At 31.7% G+C, this 19,832-nt stretch overlaps 1 protein-coding gene across 8 annotated transcripts in view; it reads left to right on the forward strand.

Moving 5' to 3' along the window:
• LOC124359175 (complexin) overlaps positions 1-19,832 on the forward strand; it is a 746,642-nt gene that overhangs the window by 448,286 nt on the left and 278,524 nt on the right. For 6 of the 8 annotated variants that reach the window (XM_046811693.1, XM_046811695.1, XM_046811697.1 and 3 more), the window contains 2 exons: positions 16,473-16,587; positions 19,599-19,601. In XM_046811693.1, coding sequence (XP_046667649.1) covers positions 16,533-16,587; positions 19,599-19,601 — 58 coding nt within the window. In that variant the 5' untranslated portion in view covers positions 16,473-16,532. The remainder of the gene's footprint in view (positions 1-16,472; positions 16,588-19,598; positions 19,602-19,832) is intronic. The other 2 variants (XM_046811694.1, XM_046811700.1) reach the window with 1 other exon arrangement.

Raw genomic sequence — 19,832 nt, forward strand, 5'->3', positions numbered from 1 at the left:
ACCTTGACGCTTTCTTCTACCATTTACTGTATCTCAATACTTTTCATACTCATCACGTTATTTATCCCCCTCTGTATCTTTATATTACCATTCTTTTTCGCTTCTGGGACATTCCAATTTAATATTTCGAGCTCTTTGAAGAGGACCTTATCAACAGTCCTTCAATTCATTCCCTCAGATTCCATGATCCTACGCTCATCACAATTATATTGGTGCGCATTTGGCTTCCACTTTTCGTTCAAATGGTATAAACCGATGGTAGCTGAGTATTTATTCCTACTTATCATTTTTTTTCATTCTTATTGCTCCATCCCTTGAATCTGTGTAACACAAGTCCTATTCAAACAGGATCTCTATTACCTTCCCCACTCTTATTATAACCCCCCTACGGTAAATTCTTTTTATCCTATAGCTTTCCTATTCTATGAAACTTTACGATTTCTCCTCAGCCAATATCTCACTTTGACGGAACACTCAACCATCAGATGGCATATCTCTCCTGCACTTGGTCCAACCTCCTCTTTCTTCCCTGGAGTTCATCTCTGAAATTATTGTCTGGGATACCACTGCCTTCCATGTTTCTGGTGAACACCTCTTCTTACTTTTCTTAGATTATTTTTTGTTTAAGAAGTTAAATGTAAGAAAGGATCCTAATTTCACCTTAATAAAGAAGCGTTTCTATTCTATTATATTCGAACCATTTGACGTTAAGTCCCATTTTTGATGGTTTTAGCAATGCTTTAAGTTTCTTTTTGACTTCTTTGCTTCCCTTATTTTTGATACCTGATTAGCTGCATCTGCGTAGAAAAGAGAAGTTTTCTCTACTTTTCCACTCTTTGCACTTACTCTTGCTGTGAAACGTACAGTCTCTATCAGACCGCTTCTCTGATTAGCTTAGGTTCAGACAAAGGCAGGGAAAGGCCAGAAAGAGAAAAATAAGGATTCAGAGAATTAACAAGACTTAAAAATTTGTAAAGAAACGACGAGTTGTTTAACCTAAAGGTCATCTTGAAGATAATACGGGACTGGCTCAATGAGCCATTATCATATAGATGTTAAAGAAAATTCACAAAGGAAAACTTTCCATAGTGAATATTAATGTCATAATGAGCATCAATTGTCATTATTCAGTCCAATCCCTGTTTAGTAATCTCATATTGTCCAGTCTCGCCCAAATCTGGTTTTGCAGTGTTCGCGATTCTAAGCTCGAAATTACTAGGCTACATACAACTGTACATGATTCGGTCAATGACGTATAATGTGTACCAAATTGTTTTTGTTCACTTTAGTATGTTATCTCATGGCTATTCACCTTTTTAACAGCTAATATTAGTGTAAACGCATGTTTAGCTTCAATAGAGAAGATAAATAGAATAACAAGTACGTTATCTAGCTATAAATCATGTTAATATATCAAAATAGTAGATGGCATTAATAGTGAAATTACATTGTGGTCCATTTTGATGTAACGGACATGAACAATTGTTGTTTTTAGCACTCGTAAGTTCAGAGATATGGAACTAGCATTAAAATTAAATATCTAATAAAACAACACATTTAACTTTCATTGAGTAGTACGCAAGCATATGAAACAGGAAGTACTGTCATTTTCAGGACCGATTTTCAGGTTATGGTGAAGCATGAAAACATCACCAATTGTCGTTATTCTGCCGTTAATGTCAATTTTATACCTCTGCGTCGCCTACAGCTTTCATAGCTAGGGGTTTTTCAGTTAATGGTTGGATAAAATATTTATTGGGCAATATGTGTCTGCTTAAGTTAAAACAACCACGTTATCTATTGTTAGTATATTTTTACAACCCACACATCACATAATGTAAATAATGAAATTATATTCTTTATAAATTCTGATAAAATCTAAACGTAGAAACTAAACAATCAAAATGTATTATTAGCCTTCAAGTATTGAACAGTATTAAAAAAATACATATGCCAGTAAAAGCTAGAAATATTATTCAAGGAATTTATATTATATTTCAGTATAAGTATTAACCATAAATTTAACAATACTAATAAATAATGATGTTTGAAGATAATGAATTCAAGCTGAAATCACTGTCAATTTTAACATTATACGGTAATCCTAAGGCATAGTCAACTTTTAGAGTAATGTTTGATCGAAGAAACCCTTTCGTATACCCATTAAGCTCGAAATTTACTAATAATTTTAATTAACTAACAATTACATTGTTAGTAAACTAGTCCTTACAATCAGATTTAAAATTAAAAAAATACTTTTATTAAACTACTTTGGGTACAAAAGACTAGTGAAGAACACAAATAGGTTAAGTTTACTTATTTTTAAGCCAATCTTATTTAATTACTGAAACCTATTTGAGAATATGACATAAAATTTACTCCAACACTAATTATTTATAATAAGCAATATTAACTAAACATCCGATAAGACTTACGTTTATTATATTCCTTCAGTGCATCTACAGCGAAGTTTTCTGGGGTTTGCAGTAGCTGGGCATTTTAGGCTATTGTGTCTCTTGTACTATTGGGCGTTTTAGTTGTAAAAACATTACAAAGACATATCGCGTCAAACTGTCTTTATAAAAATGCAGTATGCGTTGTTAATTACTAGCCCAAAAATATTATTGTTCCTCGAAAAAACACGCAATATTTATACCGTGAATAAGATAACAGTAATATTCGTACAATATTTTGGAAATAGACAAATTGAAGTTCAAGTTTATATTAGGAGGTAAATTCGAACTTAATTCACAATAAATGTTCAGCTTGATATAATTATTTATGTGTTAAGTCCCTGCAATCCCCTCTAGGATTGGATGTAACTGCTATAACACGGATTTACTGGCAGTGATAAGCCAAACTTGTCGTTACCTGGAAGTTACGTCGGGTTTATAGTAAGCAGTAACCATTACTCCCAAACATTTTAGTAGGGTGTGTTTTAACGAGTAGAAACTATTGGCACAGTTTATAAAATAATAATTATATTTGCAATTAGTAACTACTGACTTGATTAGAGTGATCTGTAGATGCGTATGTAATATCTACAATCATGTATGTGACATATACAGTATAAAGTTATTTCTAGCCATTAGAACCATATTATAACTGAATAGTAATGATCTAACGTGGCTTTAAAAGATTCATACATAACCCATTCTGTAATAAAAGGTGTTGAGAATTCTTTGGTAATCATTAGACCTCCATATCTCCATTACTAACTCTTAAAATTTGGATATAAAAATAGTTGCTTTGTGACCACACAAGTTATTATTATATATTGCAAACAATCTCGTTGGGTGTGTTTTGTGCCACATCCGTTGCTGTTGAAACATGGCACGCATCACCCATTGGCTGTGTTTTTGCCAAAACAAAATTGTCAAAAACACAGCCAATTGGTGATACGCGCATGTTCCAATGCCAAACATGGCATTGAAATATTTTTTTACGAAAATATGAAATGTTAAATATTCGTTTCAATGATTTCAATATTAACACCGGTAGAATATTTGGTATAAAACATTTTTTATATCACGTAATTATATATTGTTTTAATTATCATGATATAGAATTAACGGTACATACACACGGTATGTATACATTTTTTTGGAGGGTTGGCAATTTTCTATCTTTCAATCTTATTTCCATCCATTCTTACTAGTGTATTCATTTATCCGCACTCTATATAATCATATTTTCTTTATATCAATTTTGTTATTTTATTTACTAGTAATCTGTTCATATTGTGTCTAACCTATCAACCGTATACTTAACTTTACTTTTAATAGGCACCTGTATTAACAGTACTTGTAATTTATTTTCTCATCATGTTTCAAATTGTCCCATAAATTATATTTTAGTATAGCTTGTTTGGTCTTTTATTGTGCAATATTTCTTATCCTCATACTCAAGAAAGAGGATTTTACTGAGCTTTCTCTATCGTATCCTCCCAGTTTTCCTATTTTCCTCCTGATATTTCGTCTTTAGAGAATGTACATTCCATTTATACATGGAATCTGCGCAATCTCTTAACTCCTTGCAATTATCCCTCCTATCGCTTTTACGAAGTTTATTTTGTCAGTTTGGTTTTTAAGTTTCTATGTCCGTTTAAAGTTATGTGGTACAGTAAATAGTCTCCCAGTTGACCATTTATCTCTTCTAAAAATTGGTAAGTAGGTATAGAGTCTTTCTTCTGCAATTATCTTAAGGTACTTCTTACTGTCTATTCTAGAAATCTATACCATTGGATTCATACCCATTCCTTGTACCATTGGATTGCTAGCAGAAATTTTCTCTGTAGACTCATCAACTTAGCTTATCCTCCTTGTCCCTTGTCCTATGTCCATTTTCCTCACATTTCATATCCATATAGCATCTTCGGTTCCAACTCCGAAATAGATTCTTTTTAAATGCTCACATATGATATAATTATTCACCTAGTACTTTAATTCTGTTCAAATTAAGGATTGTGCAAATCTGCTCCACTTCTAATCACCCTTCCTAGATACTTGTTTTCTTGAGAACCAAAAATCTTACTTTCCCATTCCCAATTTATTGAATCTCTCTATCATCTTTACTTCAGCAGTACCTGCTTTCTCCTCTGAATAAACCATCTTTTTAACCTCTTCCAATCTCATTACCATATCTAATGCTCTTGTACTCGTCATTATCAGTTCTAGACTCATTATGTGTGTGTTCATAATAAAGTGGCGATTTCCCTGACCATAAGACTCAGGCCGAGATTTTATCACCATATCATCTTCAGGAATCCATTAAACAGCATATTCTATGACATTGGTCCCAGCACTAAACCCTTTGGGCAGTCTGTATCGTTTTCCAATGTTCTCCATTGCCAACACTTACAGTCTTATTCCCGTAAGAGAAATAATCCTTGTTTTAACGGTAGATGTTAGCAGGGCCTTACCATTCTCTGAGTATTCTCAGAACCTCAGGCCACATGGGAAGCTGGAAGTTTCATAAATCTGCAAGAATAAAACGATCACATACTTATAACTTTCTTAGGCATTATATAAGATTAAGGTAACAATTGTGAACACGATAAGTACTGTATTTTTTAATAGATTCAGAATAAACTGTATACAGATAAAAGATTTGTATATGGCTTGGATGACTTTGTTTCGCCAATACTTCCCATGCGCAAATTGCATTAGAGTAAAAATTTTAAGTCCACTAATTCATAACATCGGTTTACAAAATACAATTTTAAATTTAAAAACAACTGTTATTCTTGTACTTTTTCTATATCTTTTAAAGTTTCAATATGGTTGCCATTCATAGTTTGCAATAAGAAAGGCTATGTATAATGTATTATTCACTATAGCTCATAAAAGTGTGCTTACAGAGTAATAAACAATATACAACATTGCGGGAATATTGTATACTCGTTAACTACCGCAGTTCTTAATAGGTTGAATTCAAACGTGGTACAGACATAGTATTTATAAATAGATTGGTTGAGTTGATTAGCTAGTATTAACCAACAAACCGTTACAATACTCTGGCGATTTACATTTGGAAAAAAAATACTTTTCGTAACGTTAATTAAAATTAACACTTAATAAAACTAATAAGCAATTTAAAGTGACATGTATTCCTACTCATCATATAATAGCTTTTAAGGTTTGAAGATGCTTTTTATATTTACAGAAGTAACCAAGTGAACAGGTTTAAAGGAATATATTTACAAATACAATAACTAAAACAAGTCAACGTTTTTACGAAGAAATTCGTGTCTTTTAATATTTTATTTATTTTTAGCTGTCAAGATTGTGGAGTCCATTAATATTTTAAAGCGTTACGATTATATTAACTTGCTAATATTAAGAGTTACCGTCGTATGGGTGCTGTGTAAGTTAAACATATAAACTAATAATATACGAGTTTTAAGGGGGTTCGGTATCCAAAAAATGAAATTTTTTATAAATTTTCGTGTTTTAAATATTTTATTATTCTATGACTAATTCCTGACATTTTAATGCAAAAACTATTAAAATCCGATGATGGGAACTATTTTTATTTTTATTTTGAAAAATATACTACGTGCCAACAATTTAGTGTTTCCATTGCAACTGAAGTATTTTGTTATAGTAACACAGTTGTATTCTTCCAAGCTATGATTTAGATTTATGGGTTGGTACACCTGCCTTGTCTACTAACAAAAAATACAGCTGTCTATAACTGTCTTCAGTTACAATAAACCAATTTTTGTGTTTGTAAACAAAACAAGTTTCTGTTTGGTGAATTGTAGTTACTGTTATTTTGTTTGTAGAACGCATTTCATTTCTAAAATGCCTATAAGTAATAGAATTTTTAAGAAGAGAAAAAGTGAGTTTTACAAAAAGAAAGTAGTTGTAGAGTGTGAAAGCAGTGGTAGTGGTGTTTGTTTTGGAAGAAACTGTGGAAGATAGGTTAGTTTGAGAGTGAAACTGAGCCTAGTCCTACGCGAATAATGAGGACACAGATGAATGTTGTTAGTGCTTCAAAAGTGAAACTAGGTAATATCAGTCAAAATTATAAAAACAAAACTGATAAGGAGCCTAATTTCCAAAATGATATTGTTGATTTTTAAAAAACTTATAAATGTAATTTCTCTAATAGCAGTATGCAAACAGTGTAAATCAACCGATCGATTTTTAAAATCAAGTATCGTGTAGGCCTTTTTTTTCTCGGGGAACTTTTCATGTGAAGGTTTGCAATGAAAAGACACTGGCCTCTTATGAAAACTCCTTAGTCTTTGCAAAATAGACCTAATGCTGATACAAAATTATATGACATAAATGTAAGATTGGTGTATGGCATGCGTACGATTTGGCAGAGGCCAGACGGCTACCGCTACACTATGTGGCGTACTAAATCTGCCCTCCTCCTCCATCACGGTTTATGAATTACACACAACTGTTAGGGTCTGTGACTGAAGATGTTTGTTTTAAGATTATGAAGGAAGCAGTAGAAGAATCAGTGATTATAAATCAAGGCATAGGAGGGATTTGACAGTAGCCATAGACGGGACATGGCAAAAGCGAGGCCATACATCACAAAAATGGTATAATCACTGCAACATCTGTGGATACCGGTAAGTAATTGATGCAGAGATTTTATCTAAGTATTGTCGTTGTAAAGACAAATTAATTGGACAACATAGTGTTAAGTGCAGTGCAAACTAATCTGGGAGTAAGCGGAGGCTTGGAAGTTGTCGGAGCTCGTGCGATTTTCCATCGGTCCCTACCCACTTACAATGTTCGCTACGTTGAATACTTAGGTGATGGGGATTCGAAAGGGTTTTTTTTAGTGTTGTGGAAAGCAAGCCCTATGGTGATGAGTGCCTGGTGAACAAACTAGAATGCATTGGGCATGTGCAGAAGCGCATGGGGACTCGCCTAAAGAATTTAAAATTAAAAGAGGGAAAAAACAAACAAACCGATGGAAAAACAACAGGCGGTCGGAACAGACTGACAAGCTGCCATATTAGCCATAAAAAAAAAACATTATGGTCTAGCAATTCGAAGACATGCAAGCAATTTAGAAGACATGCGAAAAGCTATTGGGCTGAGTATTACCATTTGCTATCCAGCAATACAAATCCTCAACACGGACTTTGCCCAATAGGGAGTGAAAGTTGGTGCAAGTACCAAAAAGCTATGGCTTGTAATGAAACTTATAACCATTCCAAACATTTTCACCTTCATGCTGTCATCATGAACAAGATAAAGCCTATTTTTGCAGACCTAAGTGCACCTGATTTTGCTTCGTAAATGTCTCCACGGTAAGTCACAAAACCCAAATGAGTCCGTAAACCAAGTAATCTGGTCTCGCCTGCCAAAAACTGTCTTTGTTGGCATACACACCTTGCACTTAGGAGTGTATGATGCCATAAGTTTCCTTCAATAAAGGAAATATGGCAAAAATGTATGGTTTTTACAACATCTTGGAATGACTGATGGACATAATTTTTGTGAAGCAATGAAAAAGCTGGACATAGCTCGCTTACAAAAAGCTCAACGCATGGCTACCGAAGTCGCAAAAAAATCAAGGCAAGCTCGCTCAAGTGCCAAGAGGAAGCTGGAAGATCAGTGGAAGAGTTGGAGGATCCTGATAACCCTAGTTATGCAGCTGGAATGTCATTAATAGTATAATAAAGATCAGTGAATTCACTTATTTGATGTGTGTTGCCTTTAGCTGCGATTTCCCGAAAAATTAACTTTTTTTTATCACTTATGTACCATTTTTCTCAAGATCCACTGATCAGATTAACATAAAAAAATACACATGCACTTAAGACCAGTACACACATTTAGAGCGGAAGACATTATAAAAATCTATTTTAATTTTTTATTAAAAAAATTATAATTATAAATTATTTTACAAAAAATTAATAAATTTTTTATTTACAACAAATTAAATAAAAGCTTTTTTTTTTACTTTTTTCCGCTCTAAATGTTAACAAAGGTCTAAATAGTAGTGTCCTAAAGTTTGATGATGATAGCTTTAAAGGTTTCTGAGAAAAAGGTACATAAAATTAGCCAAATTAACATGGGAAGGATAGGGCATACCGAACCCCCTTAATTTTAGAGAAGACGGCTACAAGTGAGAAACACTTTTCTTCCGACTGAGGGGAAGGGATATTTTAATTATAGATAAATCACGTAAATTATCCATACCACACATGTAGGAAGTAGGAATTTATAAGGATTTGACCTAAAAGTGTTATTAATATTGTATTAGTTTTATTTTTTATTTATGAAATTGTAATTTTTCTTAACGTAATCAAAAACCTAAAAAATTATAAAAGCAAACAAAATATAAATATTACTTCATAGAATCGTTTTTACAAGCGTAGTATTTACATTTTTTATGAAATGACATGAGTAAGATTATTTAAATTAAGGATATTTCAGATGTTGTACAAACAGGTTTTCCAGGATTTCATAAGTCTAGTACAAGTATACTTGGGTGCAATATACCCGAATTGGGATCACACCTGTAGAGTGACTGCAGTCAGTCGGAAAGGAGGATTTAAAATCAATTTTGTTCTTATAACTTTCATATCACCGCTGTGTTCAAGCAAAGGATATATGAGGAATTCTTTATAAACTATTTAGCAGCATTCTATAAAGTTGTACTTTACTTATATAGAGCTGAGATAAAATCTAGTATTTTATGTAAGCTGGTCTACTATTTTTTAATATAAAACACTTAAGTGTATCTCACAACTAATTTTACGACACATTCAAATTTTAATAAAAGTTATAATTTTGAAAGTATGATACCTAAATGCCTAATTTATCATTAACACCTCGTATTTTTAACTACTCAAAAAATGTCATACACGAATCACAACGGTATAAAACAGTTATGCTTGTATTGTGTTTAAGTTTTCACATATTTAACAATACAAAAAGTTGAATTTTACATTACGAGAGTGTGTGTGTTTAAAATAATATATTTACAAAAATATTTTCCAATATTGCTTTATTATCTCTATACTAATTTCATTTTTTGATTAAGCATGTTAGTCATAAATTTATAAGAATACACCGCAAGAAATTTTGTTCAAGAAATAATAAAAATATTCAACGAGTAGCTCTTTTTGGAATGATCTAGGTTCTAATTCTACTTTTTGGTATTTCTGTAATTTATTGGCTGAGCATTAGCGAAGATTCTTACTCAAGAAGCTGGAAATGTAGTTACTGCCTGTGTGCTACAAGACATCTCGAGAATGAACGGCCCATAAAATTTAAATTTTACATGAATGTTTATTTTTGCATAGACATTATAGAGGTCCTTGTTGTTGCAAGCTACTACATGGGATTTGGTTGAGCGTTAGCGAAAAGGATTGACCAATGTTTTGTAATATGTATATTATAGTATTAAGTTTATTGGCGACATTTACTGACGAAAAAACTTATATTAGTTAGGGAAGGAAATTAAGATGTTGGGTATATGTGCAATCAATCGTCTTAGTGTGATTTTTTTTAATAATACACTACATTATTGCATTATGGATTAACTGAGTAGTTCCTATTTACGATCATGAACGGCAAAATAAGAGGTAATGACTTTTGGCGGTTTGAGAGGAGAAGCTAGAAACTTTACATACCATCAGAGCCACACGTTAAGTACAAAAAAAAAAACAAAACATTATACTAAACTGGTGATATTAGATGTGTATGCCGGTGTAGGAACAGTATTAATGAAATGGGCTCCTCACTAACACTACAAGCCAATCAGGCTACAGTGGGATTTAGAGATTATCCCAGTACCGGTTGGTCAGTTACACTGTTTCTACATACTAGTGTTTGTTCATCGTTGTATTCAAACGACCATTCGACCTGAAACCGACACGAGTCAGTCAATGTGTAATGTGAATGTAAACCTGCTATATGCTTCCTTCTATGCTTAAAGTACAGTATTATGATGACAGAGAAAGCCAGTTTACAATATTGTGAACGTAATTTGTGTTTTGACGTTCTGAGGATATTTCAAAATACGTTAAAATGTCATATTACCAATAACCATTATTTAACTCGTATACTTATTCATGATTGGTTTAAACTAGACATATCATAGGGTGTTAAATTGAAGAAATGCGGAACCTTGCCGTATAAGCAAAGTGTTATTCATTTCAACAAAATGAGCGTTACTTTCTTAATAACAACCAAAATTAAATATACACCATAGGTCAAAAATTGTATTGATATACGTTGTTTTTGGGTTAGCTGGGACATGATTAATTTTTTAATTGTTCAAGACGCCAACAATACGTTTGAACTCACCAAGACTTTTAATTATACATACACTTATAGGGACGTCCAGTGACTGTGAGAAATGTTGCAACTATCCAAAGTTTCAATTTAAAGTTTTAGACATATATAAGTTTAACATTTATCATGGATTATTTGATTATTCCGATATCAGGTTGTCACGTTCAGTTCTATTGATTTGATGTCAAACATATCCTATGAATCTCAAATTCGACTGCTGTCTTCTCCAACTGCACCATATACTAGCTAAGAACTTTTACTAAAATGCCTTCTGAAATATCATGAAAAACTTTTGAAAATAATCGATATTGAAGTAATCGTACGTATATACCCCATCAGTCTATTTAAAATACTTCTGTGTATATTTGGTTATAGCTAAATATATAATGTTGTTACTGAATACAGGGTAAAACAATTCAATGAATAGACGCAAACATATTTGAGAATAGCTTAATATGCACGTATAAAGCCCCAGTATCACGACTATGAATTTATTAGAGATGGTTTTAGAAGTTTTATACTCGCCCAAAGAATGTTTGGATGGAGTCAGTTATTCAGTTACATGGATCATTCATATGGTGAATATTATGTATTATGTTATCTTCAAAATATGATCGGTCCATGATCATAAAACGATATTTATTTCAAATATTTACCAGAGTAAAGCATTTGTTTATCTCTAAATCCTTAATTTTTAATGATGCTGCCCCTTATAAATGAAAATAGCGTAAAGATGGTTTACTATACAAATTACAAAATTACAATTTGTTACTAGTATTCATATAGATTGTAAGGCTTGTACTTGATTTCGCCCATCCTAAAGCAGAACTACTAATTAATTACAGAGCTAACTGGCATGACACTCCAGAGATCAGTAAGAGTTATGAAGAGTATGAGTTGTAGCTGGACGGCAAAGTGTTCAATGACGCAATGACTGATACACTAATATCCATAACTGTTGTCTTACGCATAAATGAATTGACAGATAAGCTCTGAAAATACACTCCAAGAAATCAAACTAAAATCTAACTTTTGAATTGGTTTCATTAACAATAATTACCACTTTTAAAAATTTTGAAGATTCTAACTAAGCATTCAAGGAATTGTAGCTAGGAAGAACTATTATAATTTGGGTTGTATGAAAACTTTGAACTCGTCAATGTTCAAAATCTCTAATGCACTTTGACATGTCCATAATGTATAGAATATTTATATTCTATAGTAAAAATATAACATATTTAATTTCTGTTTTTAAAAATATGGAAAGTATTTAATTACTATATGATATTTAAAATATCATTTTTACCACTGTAACTGAAAGGTGGATTCTAATGTAAAACTCTCTTAAGAGTACCAACGCTGTGAAATTTTGTAAGAATTTTGTATTTCACGCAAAATTTCTACTTGATTTAAGAATATTTATCTGATTGACTGAACTCTTTATTTTTATTATTCTTTCGCTACTTTTAAAAAATTATAAAAAGTGGCAAATACCTTTGCCACTGTTAAAAAAGTGTTGTTTTATCCAGATGAAGGAGTAGGAAATGAATTTTAATTTGATTGTTGCTTGAAGAAAACTAAATACATCGCTCAGTTTAGAATAAGATTTCTTAAACAAGCAAGTCATAATTTGACTGGGTCTCTGGAGAGAAGGATTAGTTTAATACAAACAGTTTTACTTTGACGCGACATTAAACAGCTTTATACGTTTATTCACCCTTTGAGCACTTTTGTGAGTTATCTTACTGGGTTTCTTATTTGCTGCTGCATTGTCACTGTGTTTTTATTTATTGAAACAGTAAATTAAATGGTTTGAAATAAATTTCAAACGTGATAGAATTAATTAATTATTGCATTAAAATTTATACAGTTTTTAACATGTAGCTTTACATTTTTTAATAGTATTTAGTTAATAAACTATAAAATGTGTGTACATTTACAAATTTTTCGTTTAGTTATATTTAATAATAATATTTATACCTTCAAATACCCATGGAAAACAATAAAGAAAAATATACGGTTATCCCTCGTTTGACAATTCATATACGCACAAACATGGCTGCTGGTAGTTTTTAAAAACCATTCATATACACACGACTTAAAATGTTGTTTTTTATAACAATAAAACAAATAACAGTTCCTTTCTAACTAGGCCTTAACTTCATATACAGATATTTTATGCATATGTATTGATTATTATGTTATGAGCTCATTTATAAACAAACATTTATTTTAAAGAATTTTTAAATATAATTAAGCCTATATTCATACCAGGAACCTTAATAACGTAAAATTTCAGTACACTCGGTTGAGGAGTTTACGCATGAAAGGAACACAAACAAACAAAGGCAATTTTGCATTTTAAATATTATTAGAATTCATTAGCTATTATCAAGGCTAGAAAATTGAAAAAAGGACTTTTGTCAGTATCATGATAAAATTGGTAAAAGCTGCTAATCCGAAAAATGTGAATGCACATAGCGATAAACTGCGGTTTATCCCATATCCCAGATGTTTTAGGGATAAAAGGTTTTTAAATTGAAAGTAATTGTTTCAAAACAAAAAGCGCGGTAATTTAACTTCACTGAATTTCATTTGTATCCTAATGGTTAGTGGTTGTAAGAAAAATATGGGTGAATAAAACATGTTGCACCAAGTTTGGTCTCAGCTGCTCTGAAATTGACGAGCCCTTGCTATGCTACTTAGCCAAAGATAACAATATGAACCATACATGTTTTGGGTCCGTCGGTCACAATTAGTGAATATTTGTGAAAAACCTTGTACTTTTCAATTAGAGTCCACCATAAAAATAACGTAAAATTCTATTATAACGGTTATTTTCATAGTGCAAACATATTATAAATAATTTGGTAAATAATGTATTGTTTTTTCAATAATGTGTAGCATTCATTTTAAAATACATGATTGTTTTGCTTTAAATTTATAGTAAAATGTTAACCCCTACAACAATTTTTATTCTGTCACGTTTTTATGCACTTACATTTATCAACAATAGAGATAATTTCTTAACATAAGTCCTGGCACGTTTAAGTATAATAGTAGAATTATTGTAATATAATATAGGTTTACAATGTAGAAGATATCTTCTTATATGCTAGATACGGGATTGCATTGTTACTTTTACACAATCAAGTCTACAAAGATATTTGTTTTATTCTCGTCATAATTTCTTTCACAAAGCATACATTTTCCAACATTATTCTTGAAGACATGGAACGTGTAAAGTAAAACAATTACTTTACATGGTTTTAATTTATAATGCAAAATTGACAAAACCATATTTGTTTGAATTTTTTGGTAGAATAATATTGGAAGAAAAACTGAATAGTCTCTCAAACTTTGGCATGTACGAGTATTTACGATAGTCTAACAGAATATTCAAGTTTATTTACGTTAATTAAACATAATATAAAAATACCAGATTGTCGTAAATTACATGGCAAAAATTGTCAACAAACACTACAACGCTTACAGTAATAAAAAAGCAACACGTTCACAAGTTACTACCGGTACGTATATAAGATATCAATATTACAATGCACCAGATAGATACCACGACTATTTGGTATCATGATTAGTAAGCACTACGTATATAAGATACCAAGTAAGAACTATACCATAACCACAACGCAAGAACCACATTACCACAAGGACTACAAGGGTCACAAAATAACACATCACGATAAGGATCGCAATTTTAAACTGCTACAATTTCTAAAAGTCCTACGATTTAACACAACTACAAGAAACCACGGTCTTCAACCGAAATGTACCACGACCATAACATTCTATGTCCACAAGGCACCAACTGCACAAGAAATCACAAAGTACCTTGTCCACCAAGCCGTTATAAACATGAAACCGCAACTAACGATATCTCAAGCATAAAGCATTATCTCAAAAGTCACCACGGAATTTAGTTTAACTATACAGACATTTATAAGATTTTTTATTGTTTTAAAAGCTTGTAAAGTTATAATATGTAAAATTACGAAATAACAGTATCTATAGAAACAATGGCATGACAAGAATTGTTTTAATATTATTTAAGATATATTCATCTTATTTTAACAATAACTTAATACCTATAGATTTATTTTATACAATGCGTGTAAATTATGGATCATTAATCAGGAGGTGCAACTTGATAATACAAAAACTTAATTTAATTTCAAAGTGTGTATTTGGCTAGAAAAGTCGAACAGGCAAGTTAGCTAAGTTGAGTAATATCTGAGAGTTTTCGCTCATTAAGAGAGTTGGGGTATAAATACAGTTGAGCTTGATTTAGTAAGGGTGGCGGGGCAGCGCGTTGCCCGCGGCGCACAGGCTGAGTAATGTCCTCGCAATTAATGCCACCGATGCGGCTTCGGATAAATTACATCTGTAATGCGACTCGAGCTAAACCACCTTTTAAATACCCAACTAACCGGTGAGTCTGTGAGTTCATTCTAAGTGAGATATCACGTTGTAGGTTTAATCCCTATCGTTAACACTTTTAGTACCATAGATCACAGGAAACTGTTTTAACACTTCAAGCCATTTTACTGGCGGTTATTGATGCTCTGAAGGTTACGCAGTTAATCCTAGCTGTAGTCCATTCAACGAGTGATGAGAGTGAAGCACCGCCCATCATTGCTGGGATGAACGTGGTGACATGCGGTCTATAGCTGCGCCACTTTAGCTCCAATTTAGCTCCAATGGGCAAATGGCAAGTCGCGATCGATTATTATTCTCGGAACATCGCCTTTCTCGGAGGCATGCAGTGCTGTGGGCGAGGAATCACTATCTCTTGATGAATAGACTGTAGTAAAGTGTCATTACACAAATCTTTCGATTTTAAATTTTTATAAGAATTATAATTTTGCCTTTAGTTGGTATAGTAAGCAGAATAAGGCAAATATAGAGCGCGTAAAAATACCATAATATACAAAACCCAAATAATCATTGAACTCTTGACTAGATACAATTTATAAACTTTTAGTATTTTGTGTACTTGTATTATGTTTTTATTCTTTGTTGCGTCTAGTTACTAATTCGCACCCAAAAAATTGAACCATTTACCAGTATATAATTATTTTTCATTTTTAAACTTATATTATATTCTTTTGTTTAAAATGTCTTAAAATGTTTCATATTTTCAGGAGACATATAACTCTTACTGTATTCTCCTAGCTAATTTTAACAATCAGCCCTTGAGAAATGTAGCAGTGTCATGTTTTACGTGTTAATTGATAAATGTACGTATCTAACATGAAAACCCTCTGGGTAATATGCTTAGAACAGGTCAGGTTGGACTGTGCTCATTGGGATGGGTAGCTGACGATATCTGTAATATGTCTTTAAAATAAGGTGAAAGAAGCCCTTAATAATAAAATAACTGACATTTCAAGACACTCCCTAAATTTTAGTTAGATTCACTTCACTTTATGAAGTGTTAGTAACTACGCACGTAGTATGTATGGATAGCAAGCTTTCCGGGCCTAAATTCCTCTGAGTCCTCTTGAGTTAGAGACAATAAACAATACTTTTCACAGTCACATAAATTCTCATTACGCTTATAATAGTACATGTTTAATAATACTGGTGATTTTTATGCTGCTATAATCATGATGATAATATAGTTTCTATTACAATAGTAGTGCTGTTAGTTAATTACGTTTATTATTGTTTCAGTACCTTTTTGAGTGAGAAACCCCAGCTACTTCAACTTGAGGAGGACTCACTTCAACCAACATGGCAGCGTTTGTGGCGAAACAGATGGTGGGGAACAAGCTAAACGCAGTTAAAGGTAGGCATCTTGCTTATTAAACTATTTAAACCGACTAAGTTTATTTTTATTTTTGTTATCACAACTTATAACTCTTAACAAAGTATTTAATCAGCACTGTTCAAATATTTTACGTTTTGAATTTGTAATTACGTTACGTTCTATAAATCGTTACTGTAAAGAATAAATGATGATTACATGAAAAATTAAACATCCATTAAATATTGTATGTTTGCTTAAAAGAACAACTGGGACAGGGACATCTCTGTCATCATTATTTCAAGAGTTGCTCATTGATTCAGCTTCTTTTGTCCTCTCCTCCTCATTCCCTCTCCCGTTTATTGTCCAATATAGACTCCAGCTAATCCTGCCAAAACTTTCAGAATTTGTCTCAGAAGAATATTTCCGTGAATTTTAAGTTAGTAGGATCTGCATGTCCACTGCACTTAGAATACATAAACTGCAGTATATTTATCTAATTACCATGAAACCCTTCCTAATTACATTGGATTATTTTGTATGCAACTAACAAACTTATATCTTATATACAAAAATGAACTGCAAAATGTGTTGCTGAGAGTTAACTTTGAAATAAGAGTTTATATTAAAGAGAAATATTGGTAAAGCTACACGTAATATTTTGAAATTCTGTAAAAATAGAGGTATTTATTGATTCACACCTGAAGGTGGCATAAATATAAAAAGTTATTAGATAATTGTGAGTTTTCTTTTAAAATATAATATAAAATAGTGGTATTAATTGTGTATAGTCCAAATTTAACTGACACTAAACGGTAAATGACACTTTCGGCTGGAATTTAAAAAAATGGCCGAAGCAAGTGTTATTTAAATTGTATTAAATACTATTTTTTAGTACTTACTAAAAAACAAATACTAAATTTTAGTAATAAATATATAGTGCTAGATCTGTAGAGTAACCCATGTACCAAATAAAATGGAAATATTTTGTATCTCAATTTTACACCAGATTGTGCTAGTGAGAAATTTAAAACATCTATTGCATTTTAAATACTATTTAAACAGTGTTATACAATGAACCTTATTGAATAAATATAATATTTTTTACATAAGGTACTACAAATTGGACGGCTTCCTTCACATGTTCAAATGGAATTTTAACAGTGGCGTATAGAAAAACAGTAGTAATGAACACTAACATGCCTTAACAATTAATTCTTTAACATACTACATACATGTCTATAACTCAAAACCCTTATAAACGATTATTTTGGAATTTGCATGAACTTAAGAAGTGTCGTGCCCTTATAATGGAAGTAGATAGGAAATAGGTAGAATTTCCCCTTAACCATAATAGATTTCTCAGTCGTGCGTATGGATGTATATTTTCATCGAGGAACAATGCAAACTCAACTACAGCACTGGAAATATTTTAGACCGAACGTAGATTACAAAAGTTTAAAGTAGACGCTTTTTGGCCGAAGTAGATTTTCGATAGCTTTATATTTATATGTTTTATAGCGGAAACAGCCAAACTCAGCCGTAGCTATGGAAATATAATTAATTCGCACCAGAAATGCACACATGCAAAACGTTAACCAGAGTGTAAAAAATCATGCACGGGCTTGATAATTAACTTACGATTACAGGTACAGCAATAACACTTGGTACATCATGACTGCATCTATAAATCTAATTTTTGAAGTAACTACCACATTTTTGTCATGTCAAGGGGATGGCACTACGAGGAGTTCGGCCAAAACATTTAGCGTAAATATAGCTCAAGATATACATTGTGATAAAGTCTAATTTAAGATGTACATGAAGTGAAGTCCAAACCCCAACCTAAAAATAATAATTTTCTATTATAATAACTGATACCAGGTACTTTCCATGAGTATTCATCTTTGCTAAACAAACCCTTTATAATTATGTACATCATGAACTAAGTTTACGGTAAAATCCCCTTGTAGACCATTTTTCATTTGGATGTCTACTACCTTAAAAACTATTTCTTAAATCCAGTTTTCATTGACTAAGTTTAACTTTCACTACTTGGGCTAAGACAAGAATACTAAACCGTCTAGACAAAGACCTATATTGTAAATGTTTTCACTTTAAACCGGCGTAATTTGTTAAAGAGTGAACCGTTGAAGGTCAGATTTGCTGCATTGTACTCTACTAATAAAAACCTTTAATTTTATGCATTATACTCAACCTAGGCTCTAATTATGATTTGTCTTCAGAAGAATAGAGTTGTACCCATTCACAGTTGCTGAATAAACCCACTCTAACAGAGAGGGTTCCAAACTAATGCATTTCTAATTTCTAATGCAATTCTAAACATTTAACACCCTATAATTAGAAAAATTTAAACATCATTTAAACTAGAACTGATTGATAGCTTGATTAAAACATTATTCTCTTTGTTTGTGCTGTTGGTAAATTTGAAAATTTAGAATAAAGTATAGCTTGATTTAAAATGATTATCTATATTTGTACTGCTAATAAAGTTGAAAATATAGAATACAATATAAGTATAGTTTAATTATATTTTGCCAAAGAATGTCATAACTGTGTGCTAAAATACGATTAATGAGGTTTCTTCATAGATTTCAATTTGACACTTGTAAAGGCAAAGCGCCTTGGATAAGGTGACATTTAGACAAGCTGTAGGGATGCTCCTGAAATTTCCTGTCGTATACAATCAAGTCAGTCTTTGAAGACAAGTAAATCTGCTTCTATCAAGGTTTTGATTGTTCTGAAACATCAAAAGCTTAATTGATTTTGAAGCACTTGGCGATTTTAATTAGAACTATTACAGTGCTAATCTACGGTATATAGCAGTTCAATTTCCAATTAAAAATGTTCCGTTCTGAGAGGATCGTAAATTATTATTGATTTTTGGGATAATACAATTTAATGTGATAGTAAATTAACTGTGTAATTATTGAATTTTCCGAAAACTTAATGTTTCGCTAGTTTTTTTGCTCTTGCTTTTTGATTCTCCATGTCTGGAATTAATTAAATAAATATTCATTATGCAATCAAAGAAGGTATTCTTTAAAGTTATGTATAATATTTCGATATATTTTTTAAATAGAAACTGGTAAAGTTTTTCGTATACATATATGTATATTCATTATAAACCCCTAATACTAAAAAGTAGAACTACGTTCCTTTTTGGAATATGATAAGTAGATATTGGATTTTTGTATCAGATCGCCCTATTCTACTCACATCATTAATGAATATACTTCATCTCGGATTATCTTGATAAAGGTTAC

The sequence above is a fragment of the Homalodisca vitripennis genome, chromosome 4 (assembly GCF_021130785.1).
Source record: "Homalodisca vitripennis isolate AUS2020 chromosome 4, UT_GWSS_2.1, whole genome shotgun sequence".
NCBI lineage: Eukaryota > Metazoa > Arthropoda > Insecta > Hemiptera > Cicadellidae > Homalodisca > Homalodisca vitripennis.